This window comes from Antechinus flavipes, chromosome 6 (assembly GCF_016432865.1).
Source record: "Antechinus flavipes isolate AdamAnt ecotype Samford, QLD, Australia chromosome 6, AdamAnt_v2, whole genome shotgun sequence".
In the NCBI taxonomy this organism is placed as follows: Eukaryota; Metazoa; Chordata; class Mammalia; order Dasyuromorphia; family Dasyuridae; genus Antechinus; species Antechinus flavipes.
In genome coordinates, this window is record NC_067403.1 from 78592996 (window position 1) to 78619763 (window position 26768).

General features: G+C 38.2%; 1 protein-coding gene across 3 annotated transcripts in view; it reads right to left on the minus strand.

Moving 5' to 3' along the window:
* The window catches only part of GATB (glutamyl-tRNA amidotransferase subunit B), a 102485-nt gene that overhangs the window by 2470 nt on the left and 73247 nt on the right, over positions 1 to 26768 (minus strand). For 2 of the 3 annotated variants that reach the window (XM_051964898.1, XM_051964897.1), the window contains one exon: positions 8707 to 8785. In XM_051964898.1, coding sequence (XP_051820858.1) covers positions 8707 to 8785 — 79 coding nt within the window. Of the gene's footprint in view, positions 1 to 8706; positions 8786 to 10861; positions 11357 to 26768 lie in introns of those variants that run through there. The other variant, XM_051964900.1, reaches the window with a different exon arrangement.

Below are 26768 nucleotides of genomic sequence, written 5' to 3' on the forward strand. Positions count from 1 at the left end.
TTTCCTTGGTGGCCCCTGAATGAGTGACATCCACCCTTTGGACCTCCCTTTCTCCAGGGATTTGACTCTTAACATTGAGCATTCCTTTTTCATTGGTATTCTCTCCTGAACCATGAGATGAGGCCTTTCTGGGCCCTGATCAGATCTTTGCTTTTTTGATTTTCTCAGTTTTATTTTTATTAAAATAATAATTTGATTTTTTTAACATTTAATTTTTTTCTATTTTTTCAAAATATAAGCAAAGGTAGTTTTCAGCATTCACCCTTCCAAAACCTTGTTAGTGGGCGCCCTCCGAGAGCCTGGCTGAATGCTGCCAGAGACGCTGTTCTCTCTGGGCAGAGGCGGCGTTCCCCCTCCGCTGCACTACTGTGGGAGTCGTGAGGGGGCAGTCACTAGTCCCGGGACTCCTGCTGACAACCTGGAGACAGGCACACCATCAATCCGATGAACTAATTAAATGAAATGGCAACTTTCTGTAAAAGCTAGGACCCACGCGCAAGCGGCAGGAGGCAGCCAGTGGGCTGAAACCAGCTCCAGCTCCAGATAACTCCTCCTGCTGGGGAAGAGGACTTCACGAGGGCACAAAGTTATTTGGCCTCATAATGAGAACACAAAGAAAAACATAAATTAAAGCGTGCAGAATCCCCAGGCCTACCTCTTTATTTATTCCTTACAGGTAGCGCTAGATCCACGCCTGACTTGGACAATTATCCATTCATGTCTGCGGGCTTTTGTGTGTGTGTGTGTGTGTTCTTTCTTTTTTATTTTTTTAAATGATGTCCTTAAAAACAGGGGGTATTTGTAAGGAAGAGAGGTCTTGAAGAGAAAGAGATTTTCCTCCTCCCTTTTGTTCTCATACTACACTGGGGCTGTGGCAGCAGCCTTTATTCCTCCCCATAGGCTCACCTGCAGTCCTGATTGTAGAGTTATATCATTATTATTATGGCCAGGAAGGAGATGGAAAACTCCCCGTTTCTCCTGTGATAGAGGGGGACCAGTCAAGAGCCAGCCCTCCGAGGAGACAGCTCCGCCCAACTACCATAGTGAGCAGGTCAAGAAAAGTAAGGGGAAAGGTGCTGCTCTGAGGTTTGGCAAAGTTGCTGTGACTTGCCCAGTCAGCTGATGCACCTGAGCATTCATACGCCCAGTGAGTGGATGATGAGAGATGCAATAAGGAAACAAGCTTATGTCCCCGATGGGTCATTTTCTATAAAAGATGACCTTTCTCTTCGTTCAAGGTCTAGCTCAGGTGCCACTTTTTCAGTGACCTTTGTCCTGGCCGTGCAATCAGTGGCTCTATCCTCAGATTGTCCCATTCTACACTGTCAGAATACCTCCATTACTCATATCATATTTTACCTTGCACCATATGTGATTATGTCCTAAACATTAAACCTCCAATAAATGGTAAACTCCTTTTTTAATCTAGTACATACAGCACTTTGCATATAAGAGGTGCTGAATAAACACTTAAAAGATTTAGTATTTTAGATTCCTCCCTCCGAGTCAGGTTTGACTCTTTATCCTCCATCTTTCAACAGCCAAGCAATTGCCAAGTCTTCCTGATCTTGTCCTGCTCTTGTCCCTCAGACCTGCTTCTTTTTCTCACCAGGCCCACTACTAGTCCCCGCTTCAGCAGGGTCCTCATCGGTCTCACTGAGCTCTGGCTCGTTTGGCCTCCTTCCCAGACTGATTTCCCATGACCCTCTCTCTCCTCCAATGCTCCAGCCAATCTGACTTATTTGCTATTTTCCACACACGACATTCCATCTCTAGCCTCCAGGCCTTTGTACGGGCTGTCCCCCAGGTCTGAACTGTGCTCTCTTCTAACCTTCCTCTCCTAGAGTCCCTGGCTTCCTTCAAAGCTCAGCTCAGGGTCTCCTTGAGGCTCTTCCAGATCCCCCAAGTTTTCAGCGTCCACTCTCCAAATAATCTCGTGTTTACTCTGTAAATACTTACATAGGCTGTGTGTACTGGAAAGAAAGCTAGACTTAGGAAGCCCTAGGTCTGAATCTGCCTCTGACACTGAATAGCTGCACCAGTTGAGAGCAGCTAGCTACAGCAGTAAACAGGGCCCTCAGCCTGGAGTCAGGAAGAAATGAGTTCAAATCCAGCTTCAGATACTTACTAGCTATGTGGTCTTGTGCAGCTCATTTAACCTCTGCCTCCATTTTCTCATCTGGAAAATGGGAATAATAGAAGCATCTCCCTTCCAGGGTGTTGATGAGGATCCAATGAGACAAGTATAAAGCACTTAAAAATCCATGGTTTATAGCAAGTACTACATCATTATCCTTATTAAGTCACCCTCTCTGAATCCCCTTTCCCTCTATGCCAAATGAGGGTAATAACACCTACTTCACAGGGCTATTATGAAGTACAAATGAGAGAATGTGTTTGCCAATGTTTAAACATTTGCAAATTTTTTTTTTTTTTTTTTTTTTTTTAGCTAAGGCAATTGGCTTAATTGACTTGTCTAGGGTCACAGCCAGAAAGTGTTAAATGTCTAAGGTTAGATTTGAACTCAGGTCCTCCTGACTTTGGGGCTGGTTTCATGTTTCATGTGTCATGATCCCTTTTGACACTGGTGAAACCTATCTATCCCCTTCTTAGAATAGGGTTTTAAAATGCTGATTACAGAAGAATCAATTCTATTGAAAAAACAATTACTAAAATATAAAAATATAGTGTACAATATTAAAACAGTAAAATATAATTATTATAAATATGAAATATTTAAAAAGCAAGTTCACAGACCCCAAGCTCTATTAGAAGCTTTGAACAAAGCGACTGTTTTGCCTTCAAATTTTCACCCTAGGTGACTAACGTGGTACACAGGAAGCGCTTAATAAAGGTTTGCTGAATCCAGTCACTGAATGAAAGACAACATAGTCTATAATGCCCCTTCTCCTCATAGAAGCTGGCAATACTGAACATGAGTAGCTGATCTTTGCCCTAACCTCTGACTTCTTTACTTTCCGTCAGCTGGGACCTCAGGGAAGTCACCAGAAATGCCTGATGGGAAGGTATTGCAGATTTATGTCTTCCTATAGAGGTGCTGGAAAAGATGCAGGGAGATGGAAATTCACCTTTCCCAAATGACTGACAAAGTCTCAAGACAGCCACCTGTACCAAATGGGACATTTAGTTTTTTTTAATTGATATAGTGAGCTTCACAGGAAAAAGGACATTAAAAAAAGCATTAAAAATAATACATTGGTGTTTAAAAAAAAAGTAGTGCTGAGTAAAAGCAGCTTTTGGCAAAGGGTTTATTTCTGCTCAATTCTGTCTGCAGAGATGCCTAAAAAAGAGATTGCTTGAGAATGTACAAGCCACAGCCCTCCTCGAGGTCTAGAAACAAAGCTGAGAACAGAAGGGCACCCTTACTCCCCGCCCCGCTGAGCAAGAATCCATGGCGCTCCTCTTGGAGGCAGAGCAGTTTGGCACGAACGGCAGGATTTGTTCTAGCCAAGGCCCGGCTTGCTAGGGAGCCTGGAAACCTGGGGGACTTCACTGGACAGCAGCCCAATCTGACCCCTGTGCAAACACATTGAATCCCAAAGCGGGGGAGCTGTTCTGAGACTATCAGAAAGAACCACAACAGAGCAATGAATCTGGCCCCTTGCTAAGTGCTTGGGAAATATCAGCTTGTTAAAGGGCAGAAATAAAGGGGTGAAGATGCCCCACTAATACCCCAGAAGGCAAATCTATAAATCCTTCCAAGAGTGGCCAGTATGTACTATTAAAGAGGGCCTTCTATCCACCGTTCCAAGATGTCTTTGTTTGCATAATTAACAAGTCAGTTTTATAGTTCAAAATGTTGCAGTAAATGATGATAGTGGCTAGTAGTTACGCTGTACCTACTATGTGCCAGGCATTGTGCTTACTACCACTTTACAACAACAGTCTTAATTTGATCCTCACAACCAGCCTGTGATGAAGCTAATAATAATGTTATGCCCATAAAATACAGCCAAGGAAACAGAGACAAACAGAACTTACAGGACGTAAGCCTGGACAGAATGCTGCTTCTAGAATCAAAGACACTGGGTTCAAATACTACCTCTGTGGCTCTGTCCATGGTCCTCAGTCGCCTATCTATAAAATGAAGTGGTTGGACCAGTTGGCCTTCGAGTTCCTTTCCATCCCCAGGTCCAAGCCCCTAAAGTGGTCTCACAAGGTTCACACTCTGTCTCCTGACTGGTAGAAACCAGGAGCCCAAGCCTCCGGGGAGTGGCCCATGCCTCCAGGACATCGCCCCTGCCCAGGGTTCTCCCTGGCTTTATTCATACTCACTCTATGTTTCAGCAGGATAAATCCCAAGCTTCTGCCTGATTACTCTCTGCCCAGGGGAGTGCCGCTCAGGCACAATTCCCTATGGCCAGGAAAAGGTCTCAGGCATGGCATCTGCCTGCCCGAGAAGCACTGGGCAGCTCGGAGGGTGGCACTGGAGCCCAGTAAATGGTAAAGAATGATGGCCAAAGTGATGGGGTGATCTGTAAGTTGGAAAGGCCTGCCTCGCACACGCTGCAGTGCATATGCCAGGGCTGACAGATGGGGGCATAAACTCAGATTTCAGATCCTGGGGGAAGCCAGTTACAGACCCTTCTTTGATTGCTGCCCAACTGCTTCTCCAACACAAGGTTTTTAATTTTTTCTAAGTATATGACTTGTAAGATGGAGAGAAAATCATACAAATGACAACTACCAACACTTTAAAGCTCACAAAGCCTTTATGTGCATGATCTTAGAGCACAAGCTCCTAAAATTGCAGGTCTGGTCATATCACGTTCTGTCTCAAGAAATTTCCATGGTTCCCTTTCTCCTCTGGAATAAAATCCAACAGACTTTTCTGTCTGGCACTGGAAGGCCTTTAGAATGGGGTTCCCCACTCCCTCTCCACATTAGACCCCTTCACAAATTTGAAGAGCCATTCTAAGTGTTGTCAGCTCAGTATCCTGTCATTTCCATCACCTTCTCTCTTCATAATTTGTATTTTCTTTAAAAGGGTTTTGTATGTTTTTCTTTGTGTCTGTGCTGTTTCTCCCCCTGCCCACCCCAACTCCAGGTGGGGGTCTTTTGTTACTGGTTTGTTTCTCTCTTTGCAGTTAATATACACTATATCTCCCAGCACATCAGGTTAATAAATGCTTGTCGGATGAATGACGCTCGTTTGCCCATATCAGTTTGATACTTATTAGCCTTTAGAGTCAGAAGGGAGAGAGACATCTGTGCCGCTAACATGGCTTACTGCCTCTCCGGCTGCGAAGGGAAGCACAGTAACTGGAGACAACCTGTTCTCCCCGTCTTTGAGAAGGAGCCTCCGAATAAGGTGAGCCGGAGGAGGGGTGGGACCCAGCACACCACCTGCTTCCTGTGACTGAAGGAAGGGCCCCAAATAATCCACACCTCTATGCAGTAAGATACACAAAATTTTACTGCCCCCAAATCTCTGTGTGCTAAAAGGGAAGGGGGTGGCAGCCGGAGGCTGAAATTCTCTCAATCCAGGCCCCGGGTTTGCCATTGACCCCTCTGTGGGCACACTCTGGGGACACACACAGAGTCTCTCTCCTATCTACTTCTGGGTATGTACAAGCAGGGGGCACGTACACACACGTGCCTGTCTCCTTTTAAGCATGAATTTGGCCCCAGGTCTGGAAAGAATTCGTGGCTTAAGAGTTATAGGACTCTGAAATCATCTGGCTTTTATTAGCAGGTTAATTTTGCCACTGCTCTCTTGGGAGGCTGGCATTCGTAACCTGGCACGGGCTGGGTTCTGAAAGCCTCGGGACTTCACATGCTGCTGAACAGGCCTGGTTTGGTTACTGGACAACAAGACTGAGAATCAGCCTGCTTTTGCCCAACGTCGCTCACTCTGCGGCCAGCCAGGACACGCCTATCTCTCTGTATCTCTTGAAAAGATGGAAATATCTCTACTAGTCTCGCAGAAAGGCAGCTACTCCCTAAGGTGTGTGGGTATTTAGGATGCTCCTCGGGTACGAGCTCCCTGCAGGACAGAGCTATAAAATCAGAAGTGATAACTAAAAGTAGGAAAACAGAAGTCACAGACTGTCCTGGGCAGACGGGTACAGGGACAGCTGAGCCTGCTCATAGGGACCAAGAGGGCTGAGGATGCCCCTTGCCTTAAGCTCTCAGGACTGGTAAGTCAAGGTCCCCCAGCAGGAATCACACAAGGCCCATTGGCCTTGCTGCTTCCAGGCCTCATGTGGATTCGGAGCTGGCCCGGGAGACCATTGTGACCTCTCGCATCCCAGCAGTGGAGATCGGGGCCCAACAAGACATGGTCAAGTTTAGGCAGGGAAGGACCAAGAGTTGCAATCCAAACCTAGAGCTCTTGCCCCTAATGATGCGTGTATACACACACACACACACACACACACACACACACACAATCAGCTAATATGTGTTACTAGGGAGAGCAAACATGCACAAAGAGGAAGGAAAACAAGGTAATTTGGAGGCCAAAGACTTGTAAAAAGAGGGGATTAGGGAGTCCTGCAGCAGCGGACTGAAGTAGGCCTTAAAAGCAACTAGGGATGGGTAAAGGTAAAGAAATGCATCACAGGCCGGGGTGCAGCTGGAGGTAGGGCATGGCAGTGTGGATTTGGGGAGCAGAAACAGAGCAGGGAAGGACCACGAAAGGGAACACCTGGGAAGGGGAGGAGAAATCAGGCAGAGAAGGCTCTCAATGTCATGAGAAAGCCAATATAAAAGGCTACGAAAAAAACTCAAAGTTCTTTATGTGTTAGTTATTGCTAGTTTTTTTTCCCTAGAAACAATGTGAGAGCCGCCCAAGATCTTTGAATAGGAGAATGAGAAGGGAAAACTTCTGTCCTAGGAACAGGGATTTGGCAGCGGTGTGGAGGAGGGAGCACATGGAGGGGATGACATTGTTTTAGTGCGGGGAGGAGATGGGGCTCAACTGCAGTTCTGGTCAGGTAGGTGGAGTGGAGCGAAAGGATTTGAGAGGGAATGTGCAGGCAGAAGGAAGGGAAATGAGAAGCGGGGGACAAGAGAGGAAGGAAGAAAGACAGACAGAAAGAGAGAGAGGAGGGACAGAGACAGAGAGAAAGTGAGACTGAGACAGAGAGAGAGGAGGGAGGGAAAAAAAGAGGGAGGAGGAGGGACAGAGACAGAGAGAGAGAGAAAGAGAGACAAAGAGAGAGGAGAAAGGAGGGAGGGAGAGGGAGAAAGACAGAAAGAAAGGTGGGAGGGGAGACTGGGATTCTGACCAGGAGGTTCTGAACCTGCCTCCAACCCTTGCTGTCCAAGGCATCACTGCTAGCTTGCTAGCACGGGCTGGACAAGGCTTTCCGGTTTGGCCACAGAAGGCTCTGGGCTCTGGCCCTACCAGATGTCACATCAGTAGGGCAGGACAGACCCCATGTGGGGTCTCCTCCTGGTGCCCTCCCATTTGGGGCTCTTTATTGTGGTTTCGGTGCTTTCTCGTAACCTTAGAAATCACTCCCAACTTATTTAAAAATTGAGGATGCGGATGCAATCCAACATCTCTATCTGCACATCTGTTGAAACTCAGGCTGTCAGCCTTCCATCACTTCTTGTTGTAACTGTCTCCCCTGGTACCGTTAGATTTTGGAGGGGGGAAATTTCCTCCTCCTCTTCCCCTCCTCCTCCCCCTCCAACGCTACAATTCATCTGCTCTTGTGTATATATAGCTTCTGCTGCCCCCAGGCCATCTACTATCTCTCCCTACTGCTGAGAATGGTTATAAACATTTGTTATTCTTCTGACACCCAGGCAGCCAAAATACTTTTCTAAATGTGGCACGGTCCCTGTTGTTCGACAGCATCACTCGGCGGTGGGTAAACGGGGCCTTTATTAGGCTGCGCTTCCATTTTCACAACGCAGAGGACAACGCACACGCTATGGTTGCTAGTAATTAGCCAGGAGGAGGAAGAAGCCTTTCTAGAGCATCACTGCTTTGTAACCTGCTCCAATCATTGGTGCATATAAATATTAAATGCAAAAAGCTCCATTAAAATAACATTAGGCCTCTGATTGAAACCTCAGGAGCAGAGGAGTTTGAAGGTGGGAGCAGGGAAGTCGCATCTACGCCTCTGTGGACCTCTATGGAATTTCAGAGGACTGGGGGGTGGTCTGAATGCCCCCCTCCCTGTAAGAAGGCTATCGGCTCAGCTGCCCTTTCTCCCCAGTCGTCGGGTCTCACCCTTTGTTGCAGGGAGGACTGACTTGCTCAGGACATCCCTCTGACAGAGACAAATGCTCCTGCAGAAGGAGACCGGGATGCTGGGAAGGCTATCAAATGGGTCAGGGGAACAGTGGAGAGTCTGTCACTGGCCTCCTAGGACACTACTGGTGGCATCTGTAATTCCATTTAATAGGACATGCATATCCTGCTGTGCTTTCACCTCTTTCATAAACACACATTTGGGGTAAACATTTCTGTAATGTCAAGCAATTAAACAGTCTTCCCCAATTAACGATTTTAGTCTTCCCCAATTAACAAAGAGAGTGGTAAATTACCTGTGCCTGGAAATGGCTTTTTATCCTAACTAACAAATGAATTTTTCCATCCTTCAGCATAAAAGAGACCCCTTAGAAGCACTTAATGCCGCCATTACAAAACCCCCTTTACGATGGCACGTTCATAAACATTTCCCATGATCAGAGAGTAAACAGTAGCCTTAGCAAGTTTAGACTCACTTGTTGAGCTGCGGGCACGGAGATGGCTTTGCAGTCCAGAAGGTTGAGAAGCTCAGCCAGCAAAGAAGGTGAGATGGGACTAGGGTGAGAAAGGAGAAAAAGTAAAAGGATTTCCACATTGCTTCTGCATCTATTTATTCCTCACCTTTCCTTTCCCCCAACGCGCGCGCGCACACACACACACACACACACACACCCCATAACTCTCCATTTTATTGATTTCAATAACTGTGTACCAGGGTGAAAATAAATAGGCCAACTGTTTTCCCTGCGTTTTTGTAGCTTCAAATGCAAGTTTTAGTGTATAGAGCCGGTTTTTCTTTATCTCCCTGCCTAACAATGACAGCTGTTTCCTAGAAGTTGGACCATGGATTTCTCTCTCAACAACAAAGTGCTTGATTTAATTAGGCAAAAAAATAGAGGGGAAGTAAGTGTAAAATTCATGAACCTTTGACAAGAAAGGAAAACATGCAGCAATTAAGTATTTTCAACTGCAACACTGGTTTGAAAATGATTTAATAATTTAAGGGGCTGAAAATTTTGTTGATGTGGGCGGTCCCTTTGCCAATGTGGGCTGACCTTCTCCCATGACTTAGCAGACTCTGTGGGAGCTGCCGGGTCCCGAGAATTCAAACCTACGCCCACAACTCCCTAGGGGCCAAGCTGGTGATAAGCCTCTCTATTCTTAATTAGCTGGTCCATGGGCAACAGACACGCAGTCAGCCCTTGGCCCTTTCTAGCTTGGCAGGTAGGACCTTCCAGAACCTGTATTCTGCTAGCATCATCTTCAAGAGCTCAGGTCCATCCTGCAGAGGCAGAGGAAACACCAGGCAAGGGCTAAGGTGGAGGTGACAATCTGAAGATTCTGCAGATGACTTTTTGGAAGCATTCGTTAGGTCAATAAACATTTGTTATATGTCTACCATGCACTACCATGTGAGGTTTTTCTCTTGTCTAATCTCATCTTTTTAGGAGCTGTGCTATAAATTTTGGGGCTACAAAGAAATTGGAAAATACTTCAGGAAAGAAAAGCTAATGATGTCAACATGCTTTAGATTATAAAATTAGATTAATTTTAATATTATTATTTAAATCAAATGAACTTAAGAACTAATAGCTATTTTAAGCCTTACCATGTCTGGGATCATGGGCTCAGATCTACAGCTAGATGGAGATCATTTAGTTCGACTAGCTTATTTTACAGATTTAGAAACTGAGGCCTATGAACCCAAGTAATTTGCTTAAAGTCACAAGTCACAACAGGCCTCAGGGCCAACACTAATTCTTTGCTATTTCTGCCAAGGTAAAAATTGTCACTATAATACTGACATTCTTTTAATCAGTTTCACATTCATCTCATCAACCCTGTCATGGGTTCTAGGGCTTTAGTAATATGATCTCAGGGAAGGAATATAATGAGTTACAGTCAAAACTTTGTACCTTTTATATAAACATTTAATTTAGTTTTGTTATGGAGTTAAGAATTCTGAAATAGGAAGGGCAACCCAATATAGTGGTACTAATAACTTAGGTACTTCTGAAGAATTCTAAAGTTTACAAAAAAACTTCCCTCAGAATAACCCTACAAAACAGGCAGAAGATTTGTTTCTATCCATATTTTAAAGACAAGGACATTGAAGTACAAACTAGTGAAACTGACTTATATGGTTACATAGGTAAGAGTCAAACTTCATTAATTCAGACTATTATTGAAGAGACTTCTTTGAGTGAGTCAAGAGTAGAATTACTGAATATTTTTAAAAGAACTGCTGTTTTCTCAGGACCCCAAATGGTAGACTAGAGAAAGTACTACAGTCAAGTCTTCCCAACATTCTTCTGCAAACAATTTTAAAACAAAGCTTCCAAATATTCTTGTTCTATAACAAACAATCAGCAGGATGATTACAGAGAGAACTGGAGAGACTTACATGAACTGATGCTGACTGAAATGAGCAGAAACAAGATATCATTATACACAGCAACAACAAGATTATACGATTAATTCTGACAGATGTGGCTCTCTTCAACAATGAGATGATTCAGGCCAGTTCTAATGATCTTGTGATAAAGAGAGTCGTCTATACCCAGAGAGAGGACTGTGGGAACTGAGTGTGGATCACAACATAGCATTTTCACGCTTTCTCTTGTTGTTTGCTTGCATTTTATTTCTCACTTTTTTCTTTTTGATTTGATTTTTCTTATGCAGAAAGATAATTGTATAAATATGTATGCCTATATTGGATTTAATACATATTTTAACATGTTTAACATATATTGGATTACTTGCTATCTAGGGGAGTGGGAGGGGAAGGGGGAGAAAATTGGAACACAAGGTTTTGCAAAGATTAATGTTGAAAAATTATCCATGCATATCTTCTGAATATTAAAAAGCTTTAATAAAATAAAAAAAATAAAACTTCCAATCAAATTCTGGAGCAACAGAGCCAATAAAAGGTCAAGGCAAGACTTTTTTTTTTTTTTTTTTTTTTTTTTTAGCCCAAGACAATGTAAGAAGAGATTGGAAGGAAAAGAGGGTGTAAGAGAGGAGGCTGGTCTGGAGCCCATGTGGTGGCAATATCAGCTCCATGGGTCTTGGAAGTAGCAACAGCAGCTGCACTGGGAGCTCTTCTCTCAGAGACAGTAAGGGGATCTGGCAAGTGATCAGAAAGAGATTACAGTGGGACCTCTGTGTTAGGACTGGGTAAGAGTTGGCAATTCCATTGCATTACTTGCTTCTAGGTTACAATTTGAGAGTAGAGAGAAGTACTTTCAATCCCAAGGGAGCATAAGTACTTAGCGGTTGCAAGGACCCAGGAGTCCTTCCTGGGTAAGGACAAGAGCACAGACCAGGAAACCACTGACCAAACCTCTCCCCAAATCACACCATCTTGGAGGCACCTAAGTCTCCCAGCCCCCTCTCCCCTCAAACTAGCTTTGGAAGCAGCAGAATAAAAAAGTTGAAGTATTCCCTATCCCTACTTCAGGACAGAGACCAACTAAAATTAAAAGTCAATAAACAGGCTGAAAAAATAAGCAAACAATAACAAAAGACCGATCATGAAGATCTACTATGGTGAAAGGGAAGATTAAAGACACAAACTCAGAGATGTCAAAGCAGCTATGAGCAAAGCTCAAAGAAAAAATATGAACTGGACATAAGCCCAATAAAAATTACCCAAAGAGCTAAAAAGTGATTTTAAAAACTGAAAGAGCTAAAAAGTGATTTTAAAAACTGAAAGTAGAGGAAAAATTATGAAAAGAAATGAGAGTGATGCGAGAAAATTATGAAAAGAAAATTAACAGTTTGGTAAAAGAGACATATAAAAATGCTGAAGAAAATAACACCTTGAAAAACAGAATTGTCCATATATTAAAAGAGATACAAAATTTCAATGATGAATTATATTGAAGAAGTAGAATTAAGTAAATGAAAAAAGAGATACAAAAGCTCACTGAAGAAAATAATTCCTTAAAAATTAGAATTTTGATCAATGGAAGGTAATGACTCCATAAGACATAAGAAACAATAAAACAAAGTTAAAAGAATGAAAAAATAGAAAAGATGAAATATCACATCATGAAAAAACAAATGACTTGGAAAATAGATCAAGGAGAGCTAACCTAAGAATTGTTGGACTACTTGAAAATCAAGATCAAACAAAGAGCCTAGACATTATATTTTATGAAACTATTGTGGAAAACTATCATGATATGCTAGAAGCAGAGGATAAAACAGAAATTGAATGAATCTATTAATCACTTCCTGAATTAGATCTCCAAATTTTTAATTCCTAGAAATACACACACACACACACACACACACACACACACACACACATATGTATTTATTCCTAGGAATTTGTGTGTGTGTGTTGTATACACACACACAACACACACACACTTACATACACATTCCTAAGAATACATAATATATGACATATATTATATATTCCTAGGGATATTAGGCAAATTCCAGAACTATTAAAGAGAAAAAAAGCTTGAAAGAAACCATTCAACTACCATGAAGCCACAGATTTAGCAACTATCATCTTAAAGAAATGGAGAGCTTGAAAAGTATTTTGGAAGGCAAAGGAATTAAGATTATAATTACCAATAACTAAACCAACAAGAGTATAATTCTTTTTTTGGGGAGGAAAGGTATATTTAATGAAATAGAAAACTTTTAAGCATTCCTGATCAAAAAACCAGAGTTGAATAGAAAATCTGACTTTTAAACATGTTTCAAGAGAAACACAAAAAGATAAAAAAAAATAAATCATAAGAGAGTCAATAGAGTTAAACTGCTTACATTCTTATATGGGAAAATGATACATGTGGTTCTTAAAAACTCCATCGTTGGGGCAGCTAGGTGACACAGCAGATAGAGTAGCAGCCCTTAAGTCAGGAGGACCTGAGTTCAAATCCTGTCTCAGACATTTACCACTTTTTGGCTGTGTGACCCTGGGCAAGTCCCTTAACCCCAATTCCCTCAGCAAAAAACAAAACAAAACAAAACAAAACAAAAAAAAACTCCATCATTACATTGACAGAGGCCATGGCAATGAATTGATTATATTGGGATGATCTAAAAAAAAAGAATGGATGAGAAAAAGGAATGCACAGGGAGAAGGGAAAAAGGAGAGGAAGAATAAGGAAAATTTTTCTCACATAAAAGAGGTATGCAAGGAAGAAAGGAAAATGGGGGAGGGCAGGCTATACTTGAACCTCACTCTCAAATGACTTGGTTTAAAGAGAGAAGAACATCCAACCATAATATCTAACCATACATACACACAGACACTTCATTAGAAATAGAACTCTATCTTACCCATAGGGAAATAGAAAAGGAAGGGGGAAAAGGGTGTGTTTGTGTGTGTATTCACATAAAAGAGGAGCCAATTTAAGAGAAGCAGTGATCAGATGCTAAGTGAAATGAGCAGAACCAGGAGATCATTATATACTTCAACAACAATACTATATGAGGATGTATTCTGATGGACGTGGATATCTTTGGCAATGAGAAGATCCAATTCAGTTCCAACTGATCAATGATGAACAGAACCAGCTACACCCAGAGAAGGAACACTGGGAAATGAATGTGGACTGCTTGCATTTTTGTTTTTCTTCCCGGGTTATTTTTAACTTTCTCAATCAGATTTTTCTTGTGCAACAAGAGAACTGTACAAATATGTACACATATACTGTAAGATATACTTTAACATGTTTAACATGTATGGGACTGCCTGCCATCTAGGGGAGGGGGTGGAGGGAGGGAAGGGAAAAGTTGGAACAGAAGTGAGTGCAAGGGACAATGTTGAAAAATTACCCATGCATATGTTCTGTCAATAAAAAGCTATAATGATAATAAAAAAAGAGGGGCAGTGATCAGAAACAAAAGGGACAGGATAAAAAAAGAGAGAGAAAGATAAATATAAGAAAATATCTGAAGGGATGTGAGAAAATAGGGATACTAACACATTGGTAATAGAGCTGTGAACTGGTCCAACTAACTGGAGAATAATTTGGAATTATATTCAAAGAGCTAAAAAACTGTGCATTATCTTTTTAGAAAATTTAAAAGAAATTTTGGGGGCAATTAGGGTTAAGTGACTCGACCAGGAGCACACAGCTAGTATGTGTCTGAGGCTGGATTTGAATTCAGGTCCATCTGACTCCAGGACCAGTGCTCCATTTGCTGTTCTACCTAACTGCCCCTTTATTTTTATTTTTTGTACATACCTTTTAAACTAGAAACACCACTACGAGGTCTCTATCTTACAGAGACCAAAGAAAAGGAAAAAGGACCTATTTGTACATAAATATTTATAACAACTTCTTCTGTGGAGGCAAAGAATTAGAAATTGAGGAGATGTCCATCCATTCGGGAATGGCTGAACAAGTTAAAGTATATGATTATCATGGCATACTATTGTGCTTTAAGAATGATGAGCAAGATGGCTTTAGGAAAAACTAGGGAAACTTATACAAATTGATGTTAAGTGAAGTAAACAGAACCAGAACACTGTACACATTAACAACAATGTTGTAATGATGATCAACTATGCCTATTAAAGCAATGATCCAAGACAATTCCAAAGGACTCATGATAAAAAAATGCTATCTACCTCTGAAGAAAGAATCAATGAACTCTGAGTAAAGACTGAAACCGACTTTTTTCACTTTCTTTCTTGGTCTTGCTTTTTTAGTTTTTGCAACACTGCTGATATGGAAACATTTTGCACGATTTCACATGTGTGACTGATATACCGCTTTGCCTTCTCAATGAGTGGGGGAAGGATGAGAGAATGGGAAAGAACTTAGAATTCAAAATTTAAAAGGAAAAGAATGTTAAAAAATAAAATTTCAAAGAGAAATTTTGTTTCACTACTTTTAGAAAAGGAAGCAGCATGGAATGGTAGGTAGAGTCCGAAAGGCTTAGACCAACTGGTTGATTAACACTTACTATTGAACTGTGTGCAGGTCACTTGGCCTCTGCTAAGTCTGTTCTCCACAATGGGAACTCCCCTGACTCATGATAAAATCACATAGCTCAAGGAGACCAAAAAAGTAGGCTAACCCAAAGTTGCCCACTAAAAATTAGATGGGATATTCTCTAAACACATACGAATTTTTAGTAACTAGCATATGCATGCAAATGAGGGTTTCTAAAATACCTGAAGGTAATTAAATTTTTATACTTTTAATTTAAGCATTCTCCTAGATATCATATTTATAAATAAGTCACACAGAGTTTTCACAAGAAATGACAAAAAATACACATCGTTTTGCTTTTCTCCCAATGATCACAAGATCCAAAGTGATGGAGTTGGACTAAACGAAGTCTGACTTACTCCCATCTTTCAAGTGCTGTAAGGTCTTGGTGTAGTAGTTAATTCCAGATAGCTGAGAAGAAGCAGATCTCTTGTCTTTAAGCTGTTTGTTAAGCAAGCAGTTACAAGTGAAAGTGAGGGATGGAGGTGTGGATATTACTCAAATGGCATTTGCACATATCTTGTACCATGCTGACTAAATTACAAGAAGAAGAGAAGTGTGGGTCTGAAAATTAACAAATTAGTCTTTTCATGCCTTGGTCTACTTTCCTCCAAAATATAGAATTTTTCTTTGAAAAAGCAGACAACTAGAGAGCTATTTTCTGCAAAAGTACAGTCATTATCTATCACCAAAAATGGTCTGTTTTCCCTTCTTTGTGTCTACTGAGTACACTATTTTCTTTCTTCTTTTGCCTCAATATAAAGAGCCAAAGATTGGATGGAGATGCACAAAAACATTAAATTAGATCAGAGTCAACCTTTTGTCTGAATGTCAGGAATTTCTAACATTTCATTTGACATAAACTTCTTGAAACAGAGAAAGGCTATTATATGGTTCCCTAGGCTAAAACTGAGCTACTGTAATAGGGAATAGCTGATTCAGTCTTCAGGGGGCAAAGGCTCTTTTCCAGAAAGGGAAAGGAAATAAAAAGGATTGAGTACTGACTGGTCATAGCAACATCCAATGGTGCTGAGTCAAGTCAAGTCAAATTATCTAGTCAATAAGTATTTATGAAGGGCCCACTGTGTGAATGACCCCCTGATAAACACTAAGGTTAGATTTACAGAAAATGAAAAAGATATGTGTCCTTTCTCTCCAGGAGCTTAAAATCTAAAGACTTTAAAAGGGGAAAGGGCAAAGACAAAAATATAGTCACGTCTTACTTAAAAGAAACCACAGTGAAAATTATTTGACTCATCAATCCTAAAGGACAGCAAGGAACTGGGGGATGGGTGGGGATTCCGTGCCATCCTCCTGTCCCCGATGTACTTCTAGCTATAATACCCGACTGTGCTAATTCAACCCATGTCATGACTAAATTTAACCACAATCCCCACTTTGCCCATCAAAACAATGTTTGCTGAGTCTGGCAAACATACTCTAATGTGGACGCAGCCCATTAGTTAAATAAACGAACCATTAGGTTGGGAAAATAAAGGCCACCAGAAGCACAAGTTGGTAATTTGTTGATGTCAGATACTACTGTTTTCTGGACAATTAGAGTACATGTTCCACTGTCCCTGGGGTTGGGATGAAACCACTAAAGCTAAGGATGGACCTGACTCTTCTCAGTTTACCAATGTATTTCTTATTGGGCTCACCATGCAAATCTACTGCAGTGTACTGTCCAGACATGACCAGGGCAAAGGGTCTAGGAAGTCGATGGTGTTGTCATCCACGCTACTGAAGATGCAACCTCTCTTTGTCTTTTCATTTTGTATGGTTCTTGCCATACCTGTTCACAAATCTTCCCTCAAGGATTCTTTTTAATATTCTGTGCACGCAAGGGGTGCTATGGGTTGCCCACCTGTTTTCTCTCCCTCCCCCCCTTTCCCATCACATAGTCCTAGATTATGTTGTTTGACAACACCTGCTGCAGCTTCCTCTGCCCATTTGTCTTTCCATTGCGCTCCGGGTGAAGGGGAACTTTCATTTTTATGAGGTTAAAGAATCCACAGCCATGCAGCATCTAGGGGAAACATCCGGCACAGAGATCTGATGCGGCACACGGTTTACTCAACAAGTTGCAGAATTTTCGGTGTAAGACCTAGGCCTATGTCTGATTCCATCCTGGAACGTGTTTACATCTTTCTGCAGTATCGGTGGTGGAAACCAGAGTGGAATCAGAGCCAGGGGCCTAGGTCTGAATCACTGGCTGCGTGGGTGTGTCCTGGGGCAAGGAATTGCCTCGGCTGTTTGCAATGTCCTTTCTAGGTCCAAATTCTAATAGTCTGTGGCAGGACCCAGGATGCTGTCTACCAGATGTATTAGTGTGAACAAGACTGTTTTCCAGCCATCTTGCTTTTCCAGTGGGGGACAGGGATGGGACTAGGGGAATGTTGGTGGGGCTTTTATCAAGTAGCACTTGCACAGCATTTTAAGGTTGGGAAATATGATCCCATATGACAAATATGATCTCATCCTCACAATTATCCTAGAAGGTAGCTGCTTTTTGGAGGTACAATTCCATTTTGTAGTATGAGGTAACTGAGATAGACACAGATTAAGTGACTTGCCCAGGATCATGTAGCTGGTAAGTGTCTGTGTCAGGGATTGGGCTCCGGATTTCAAGGCTGGTGTTCTATCTAATGCACCACTAACCTACTTTTTTCTTACTTAAAACTGGTGATGGTTCTGTCATTTAGTTGTGTGCGACTCTTGGTGATTCCATGGACTTGTCCAGGGGGTTGTTTCAGGGTTTGTGGTTTTTTTTTGGCATTTTGAAGTGATTTGCCATTTCCCTCTCCAATGTGTCCCCATTAGACACAGGTTATAAAACTTGTCCAGATTTAGAATAAGGAAGTGTCTGAGATGACATTTGAATTCAAATCTTCCTGGAGTCTGGAAGTCCTGACAGAACAGGAATACTTAGATTTATCTATTGAATAGCTATTGACTATATTGACCAATATGCTTTGGCATATTTCTAAAAAATTTAATATTTTATTTTTCTCCAGTTACATGCAAAGCTACTTTTTACATTTATTTTTTAAAACTTTTGTGTTCCAGATTCTCTCCCTTCCTTCTCTCCCATTGAGGGGGCATATGTAAAGTTATACAAAACATTTTCATAAAAGTTATGTTGCAAAAGAAAACATAGAGGACAGCCTCTTTCCCTCCAAAAATCCCCAAACAACCTCAAGAAAAATCAAGTTAAAAAAAGTTTGCTTAGTATGTATTCAGATACAATGAGTTCTTTCTCTGGGTATGGACAGCATTTTTCATCATAAATCCTTCAGAGTAGTCTTAGATCATTGTATTGCAGAGAATGTCTCTATAGCATCTTGATGATCTCTCCTGAACACCTGGGTACTTTTTTTTGTTCACATTTACCTGTTTATTAAAATTGCTGTCAATGTTCATTAAAATAAGCCCTCCCCTGAAAATAAGCCCTCTGGTGGTTTTCTGTCCAAAAAAAATTAATAAGACAGTGTCTTATTATCGGGGAAACACGGTAGAAGAGAGAGGGAATGAGAAGAGAGATGGTGCAAAGGTGAAATTAATGGGCCTGGGTGACAGACTGGATATACGTGGGATGAGAAATAGGTGGAGTCCAGGATGACAATTGGGAGCCCAGGGAACTGAGAGCATAGTAATCTGCTATTGATAGTAATAGGGAAGTTAGGAGAGTTTAGGATAAGAGAGCATTAGTTCAGTATTGGATATATGGAATTTAAGATGTCTACTGGTCATTCAACTGAAGATATCCGAAAGGCAACTGGGGACATGAGACTGAAGATCAGCACAGAGATTAGGTCTGGAGAGATGGATCCAAGTCATCCGCCCAGAGATGGTAAATCCACAAGAACCAGATTTCAAAGGGCTCAAGAATGGAATATTCTAGGCCTTGAGATGACAACCCCAATGGTGATGTTCTAAACCCAATATACTTGGGCTTCTACAAAGCACGATTGACAATAACAACAATATCCTTGTGGAAAAGATGGAGACAATTGGGCTGGATGATAGTACAGTTAACTGAACCAATGCAGACTGAGTGACTGACTGGATACAAAGTGGTGATTAGGAAAGACAAATGGAAACATGGAAGAGGTCTCTTACAGAGTAATGGTTTTAATCTTAATAGAGAAACTGGAAGTAAAAGTAAGAAAGGATTAAAGATGGGAAAATGATTCTATGAAGACTGTATCAAAGATAACTCCTGACAGCCCTAACATTCTATGATTCTATCATTTCAGAGCTTGAAGCACCGGTATTAGGATCATGGCCTTCTGAGCTGGAAGAGGCCCAGAATGGCAGCCTCAAATCTTTCCTATCATCACTACCAGCTCAATCTTGCTTTAAAAAATAAATTGACACGTTTTTGTCTTAACATAATAGATAAGCTTAAATCAACACACAAATCATCTGCAATGGTATCCTAAGCAAAGTAACATGCAAAAGAGTAATAGCAATGGGCAGTAAATGCAAATTTACATCTTTGTAATGAATTGTTTGCTTAAAAAAAAAGGAAGTTTAGTACTATAATACAATTACAATATTAGTACAATCTAGTATTAATATTGACAATTCAAGATTTTCTTTGCCATTTAAGAGTATCTCCATTCACATAATTATTACATTATATATTGTGCTCTTGGCTTTGCTTTCTTCAATCTAAGTTGCTTTGAGCAAACCTTTAATACTTCCTAGAATTCTTCAAATTCATCATTCGAATTTTTTAAAAGAAAAGATGCAAATAATGATGCTATAAATATTAGTACTGATTAGTACTGATAGGGCTTTTCTTCTTGAAAGATAATATCCTTGGAGCATCAACACCATAGTTAGATTGTTGAGTCAAGGGAGATGAACTATTTTTTGATAACTTTGCTTATTCTAACACTGAATTTTTCTATCTTTTATCATCCTTACAAACTTGGTTGGCTGTTTTAATTTGCACTTCTCTGTTAACAATTTTAAACACTTTTAGATAGTAGTGAATAATCTGCGCTCCTACTTTTTAAAAAAAATGCTATCTTCTGCTATTTTGGGGATAACAACTGTAAAAATGGGATACAGACTGGTTGGGATCAGTCTTTTTCCCAGCAATAGGATTTTTTAAGTTTAAATCAATCTTTGAAACAAGGTTTTTAGGGTTCTCAAAGAGAACTGGATGCAGAAGAAATGGACTCAATTTTAAAATATCTGTTATTTACATGGGAAGAAAAAGTCCAATGAACTTGAGATATCTCATCGGAAGCATTAAGAAGTATTTCAAAAGGTGTATCTTTTGATTCTTAACAATATATCATCTTAAACAGTGGCATCATAACAAGTAAACTTTGACCAATGTTTTTTTCTTCCTTTTTCTTTGCTCACTTATCTTATCTTTTGGATTTATAGATTGTGCAGGTCAGACTTTTATCAGAGAGGTTTAATGCAATTAAATAACTTAATGGACTAGGAAAACTTAGTCTATATGTCTTTTAAAATATTCTAATTGAATTGATTTCATTTGCACAAAAGCCCTTTTATAAAATCAAAATTGTTTTGCCTTTTATATTATTCTTTGTACCACGGCTAACTAAGAATGCACTTGTTCAGAGTTGTAAAATATATAACCTTTCATTCTTTTCTAATCTATTATTGAGTGACTCACATCCAGTTGGAATTTATTTAATGTATAATGCAGGTTTAAACTCATTTTCTGCTAGATTACTATCCATTCTCCCATCTGTTTTTGTTGACTAACAAGGTTCTTCCCTAAGAGTTTCTGCATAGATTATTGCATCTATTTCTTTTCAAATATTGCTTATCTAATCTATTCCAATAATGTTCTCCCTTCTTCCCCTTTTAATTCTGGTTATGGTACTTTTGATAATTATTGTTTTATCATATAATTTGAGACCTGATTATACTCAATTTTTTTCTCTCCCCTTCTTTTCCCTTGTGAAATTTATGGGGTTTTTTTGCCTTCAAATTAATTTTATTATTATTTTGTCTAATGTTACCTAGTATGTGTTGGATATGGTAGTTGTACATTAATTTGGGTAGTTTTACCTTATTAAATTAGCCCAGCCCAACCATGAACACTAAATACTTCTCCAATAAATTAGAGCTGCCTTTATTCTCATTAAAATAGCTTTGTAGTCATATTTATATAAATTATATCTGTATCTTGTTAACTTAGCTCCCAGATATTTAATTCATTTTGAGATTATTCTAAATATTTCCCTTTTAATCTTTCCTGTTTTTTTTTTAGTAATAGGAAAGTACAATGATAAGTTTTGTGGATTTATTTTATATCCTGATACATGGCTTAAGTTATTTTTCATCTCAATTAACGTTGGTTAATTCTATAGAGACACTGTAATATAGTAGATAGGTCCCTAGAATTGGAATCAGGCTCAAATTCCCCCTGAAATGTTTGTTAGATATATGATCTTCACTTTTGTCTCTCTGCCTCAATTTTCTCCACTGTAAAAAGATGGGTTCTTGACGGTCTCTAGTGTCTATTGTAGCTCTATATCTATGATCTTATGATTTAGAGTTTTTAGGTTAACATATCACATTATCCACAAATAGACAGCTTTGTTCCTCTTTCCTGATGTTTATTCATTTAATATATATAAATATTTGTTCTTATCTCTAGAATTTCAAGTTATAAGTCAAATAATAATGATAATATGCATCCTTATTTCACTCTTGATTTTAATAGAAAAATGTCCAGTGTTTCTTGTTATAACTAATGTTAATATCCTGAAAACAAAATCTAAGAGGAAATTATAAAGGTAAATCATTCAGAACAACTATGTAAAAATACACACACATACTAACATAAATATGACAGGCAATCTACTGAGGCAAAATCACATCTTGTGCAAGTACTCTTCAAAAACTAAAAAAAAAAAATTAAATGGACATAATTATTTAAATAGATAGACAATGAGTGATCATGGATGGACCTTACTAATATTGCCAAAAAAAAAAAAAATGACAACACTACTGAATTTACAAATTTAGTGCTTTCTAAATCAAACTACTATGGAAATACTTTATAAAAGTAGACAAGATAATAATATTCATTTGGAGGAACATGAGGTTTAGAATTTCAAGAGAAATAACAAAAAGAAGTAGGAGTGAAGGGAGGGTGAGAGAAAAGATAGCACTTCCAAGACCTCAAATTATACCATAAAGCAGTAACATATGAAAAGCAGATCACTGGTACAGTTAAGAATAAAAAACTGAATTAAATATTAGTGTTTGACAAATCCAAGAACATAAATTCCTTATTTTTTTTTTTTTTATAAAAACTAAGGAGAAAACTGAAAAGTAATTTGGTAAAAATTAGGTTTAGATCAATACCTTATATTATAAACCACAATAATATAAAAAAGAACTGGACATTTTTCTATTAAAATCATCTAAATCTTCAATATTATACTATAAAAAATTAGGAGAGAATCAGATCAGATATATATTACAAGTATATCTAGGACTGAATTCTTAACAAATCACAGCCAAAAAAGAAAAATTTAATTGTGTGAAATTGAAAACCTTTGCCCAAACAAAAGTAATGAAACTAGACTAAAAAGATAAACTGAAACTGGGGAAAAATACCTGTTAAGAGGCCTGATATTAATTGATCAATGATGGACAGAATCAGCTACATCCAGAGAAGGAACATTGGGAAATGAGTGTGAACTGTTTGCATTTTTGCTTTTCTTCCCAGTTTATTTTTACTTTCTGAATCCAATTCTTCCTGTGCAACAAGAGAACTGTTTGGTTCTGCACACATATATCGTATCTAGGATATACTGTGACATATTTAACATGTATAGGACTGCTTGCCATCTGGGGGAGGGGGTGGAGGGAGGGAGGGGAAAAGTAGGAACAGAAGTGAGTGTAAGGGATAATGTTGTAAAAATTACCCATGCATATGTACTGTCAATAAAAAGTTATTAAAAAAAAAAAGAGGCCTGGTATTCATGATATATAGGAAATTAAAATGTCTAAGACCAAGATCTGTTCTCTAGTAAGAGGTAAAAGGAAATGAACAAAGAGTTCTTGAATTACAAATTCTGAAAAGAAAAAAAATGCAAATTACTATCATGAAAGATTGTTCCAAATTATACAAAAGAGGAATAATATTAATGATGATGCCGACAATAAGCATTTATATGGTGTTTTATATAAGATAACCTATTTTATATTTTAAAACAATTCTGAAGTTTAATCTCAAGCCTAGAAAATTGGTAAAAATAGTTTTAGTTAATGAAAATTAGGAATAGGTAATTTGGTGGGGCTTTGAAAATAAACATACTGCATTATACTGTTAGGGGAGCTATGAACTGATCCAACCATTCTGAAAAACAATTTGGAATTATGCAAAAGGAATACCCTTATTTTTTGACCCAAAGGTCCCACTACTAAGCATTTCCCCAAAGACAAAACAGTCCTTCCTACACTAAAATGTTTACAGCAGCACTTTTTACAGTATTAAAACAGTGGAAACAAAAGAAATGCATTGGGGCTACACTGAATAAATTGTAGCACATTAATGTAATATATTAGAAAGCAAAAAAAATGGTGATCATGAAAATTATGGAGAAGGCTAGGAAGACTTAAAGGAATTGATATAAAATGATGTAGACTGAATCAAGAAACTAACAAACATGATGATTACATCAGAATGAATAAAACAAAAAAAAATCAAACTGAGCACTGTGGAATTTGGAACCCAAATAGTAGTACAAAAAATCTACCTTCCTTCCTTCTTTGAAAAGGGAAACAATGAATATAGAACAATGGAAATGGACAGACTCAGTTGATATGCTGATTAATGTGGCTGAACTTTTTTGTGCCCCTTTGCTTTCTTTTATAGTCTATGTTGGCTAAGTAACAAATAGAAAGGGATAGATTTGAAGGTGAAGATGTTATAAACAACAAATTTTAATAAAAGTCTTAATTAAGAGAAATCCTTCTGATCATATTAAGGACAAGTCTTTTCATTACTATGCTTTTAAAATTTGTAACAATTTTGTACTTTTTTTTAAAGGCTTTTTTCCACCTATGAATAAAAATCATATGGATTCTTTGTGGTTTTGGCTATTAATTGAATTATTTTCCTCTTGTTGAACTATCCCTACATTTCTGGTACAACTCTAACTTGGCCACAGTTGAATATTTTACTGTTGAATATACTACTATAGTTTCTTTGCCAGCATTTCACTCAGCATTTTAGACTCAATACTCATTATTACTTTAGCATTCCTTATTTTAGAAATAAGGACCATAGTCATCTCAAAGAAAAAGTTTGGTAGGGTATATTCTTATTGTTTTTGAAAAGTTCATGTAGCAGAAGATTATTTTATTTAAATATGTTAGAATTCTCTTGTTAATCGATATGGTTTTGAAAATTTCACCCCTGTTGAAGTTCATTATAATCTGATTAAATTTTTATTCTAGGTTTAGGATATTTAGATTATTCCTAATTATTGATTTGGTTATTTGGTAATTTCATCAATTTTTTAAATAAAGCCTTCTTCAGTGGCATCTTGTAAATTTTGGCCTGTTGTATTACTATTATCATTTTGTTAAATATATATTTTTGTTTGCTTGTTTTTCCTGACTTAGCTTTTGATCCATTTGTGATTTTGGATGTCATTTTATATTATTTCTTTAAGTCTATGCCATTTGTTCATTTTCCATATATATATATATATATATATATATATATATATTTTGTTATATAGTTTACTTATTTAGTTTGAGTTATTGCTATAACTTGTACTTTATGTTATAGCATAAGAGATGTATAAAACTTGAGTATTTTTTGCATTTGAATTTTTCTAAGCCTCAAACATAACTGAATTTTGAAAAATCTGATTAGCTTGAAAAATAATAGTAACATCCACATTCAATGCATTCTCTAAAGTTATATCAAATTCAGTTTTTCATGCTTTTGAGCCTGAAATTTCTTTCTTATTTCTGTTATATTTGTCAGAGTTCAGAGAGGGATCTTAAAACTCTGCAACTATGTTTCACTGTCTTGTTTATCTTGAATTTTAGCTCGCCTTTCCTTTTAATTCTTAGTTTACTGAACTACTTATTATATATATATATGTATATATATATATGTATATATATATACACATACACACATATATTGATACAATTTGATTGTTTATGATAACTTTACCCATGATGTGGTTTTTTTATATGTTTCAAAGCTATTTTAAAAACTACTTATTTATATAAAATTATGATGAAAAAATTAAAAAAAAATTTAGCTAAAGCATAATAAATTTTATTCTAGCCCCACCTTTTAAATTTATATGGGGCTGTGTTTCAGATGTATTTTATGTAGAAATCATATTGCTGGATTTTCTAATTCATTCTAGACATCTCTCCCTTTTTAAGGATAGATTTCAAGTGTTTACATTCAAAGTTATAATAAGTGAATTTGGTTTTTAATCAATTGTATCCAGTTAAATTACCTTAAAAAACTAAGCACAGCTTAATTTGCTTGTATGAATTTAATCTTAGTCTTTCTCTGTGGATGAGAACACAGATACAGACACAGAGATACTCTTCCTTATTTCTACATCAAAAACATTCTATTTTTTAGTGATACGATCGCTTAAGCATCCCTAATGAGCCCAGACATTATGAATAACTCTTTCCTGTAAAATCCAAATATTAAAAAAGAAATTCTCCTTTTAACTTACACTTTTCTTATTTAGATAATTTGTTTCTTTGTCTTTTCTCCTTTGTGAGGATTCTGTCTCAATTCTTAGCCTTCATTCAATAGCCTTTTTATAAAATGGGACTTAAAGAATAAACTGCCTTTTTCTTCTTACAATATATAAATCGATATTTAAAAATTTTGTTTACTTTGTTAAAGATTCTGTTCTGTGGTTCATTATCTATCAAAAACCCTGCCTAGTTCTGGCTTTTTCTGAGGGAAGAGGAAGATTATATTTCTTTAAAAAAGATGTTGGTTAGTTCCTTTTTTGCAGTTTTGCTGTATCACATGCCAATGTCTTCTTTTATATGTTATGCTTGTTGTATAATCTTGCACTTTCTCCTGATTGCTTTTAAGATTGCTTTTAAGATTTTTTTTCTTTGATAGTAAAGTTCTGGATTTTTATAATACTTTTGGATGAGTTAAATCTAAGTTAGAGGCCTTTTGATGGAATCTTTTGAATTATATAGATATACATTTTACCCTCTTGTTTTTGGTACTTAAAGGCAATTTTGGCTTATGATTTTTAAGACTATGTTTTTTCAGATTCTTTATATCTTCACATTTTCCTGGAGATACCAATAATTCTCAGTTTGTTTCACAATCCTTAGTACTCTTACATACTTCCTTTGATTTATATCTTCCACTAGTGCTATTTCTAAATTAATTGTTTTGTTATTTGATCTGCCATTTCTGCTTTTTTTTATCCTCTATCTGGGCCAGTTTAGTCTTCTGAGCATTTGCTGCACAAGATATTCTAAGTTACAAAGTTTCATGTTTTTTTTTTTTTTTTTTCCTTCTTTTAATGCTCGTATACCCA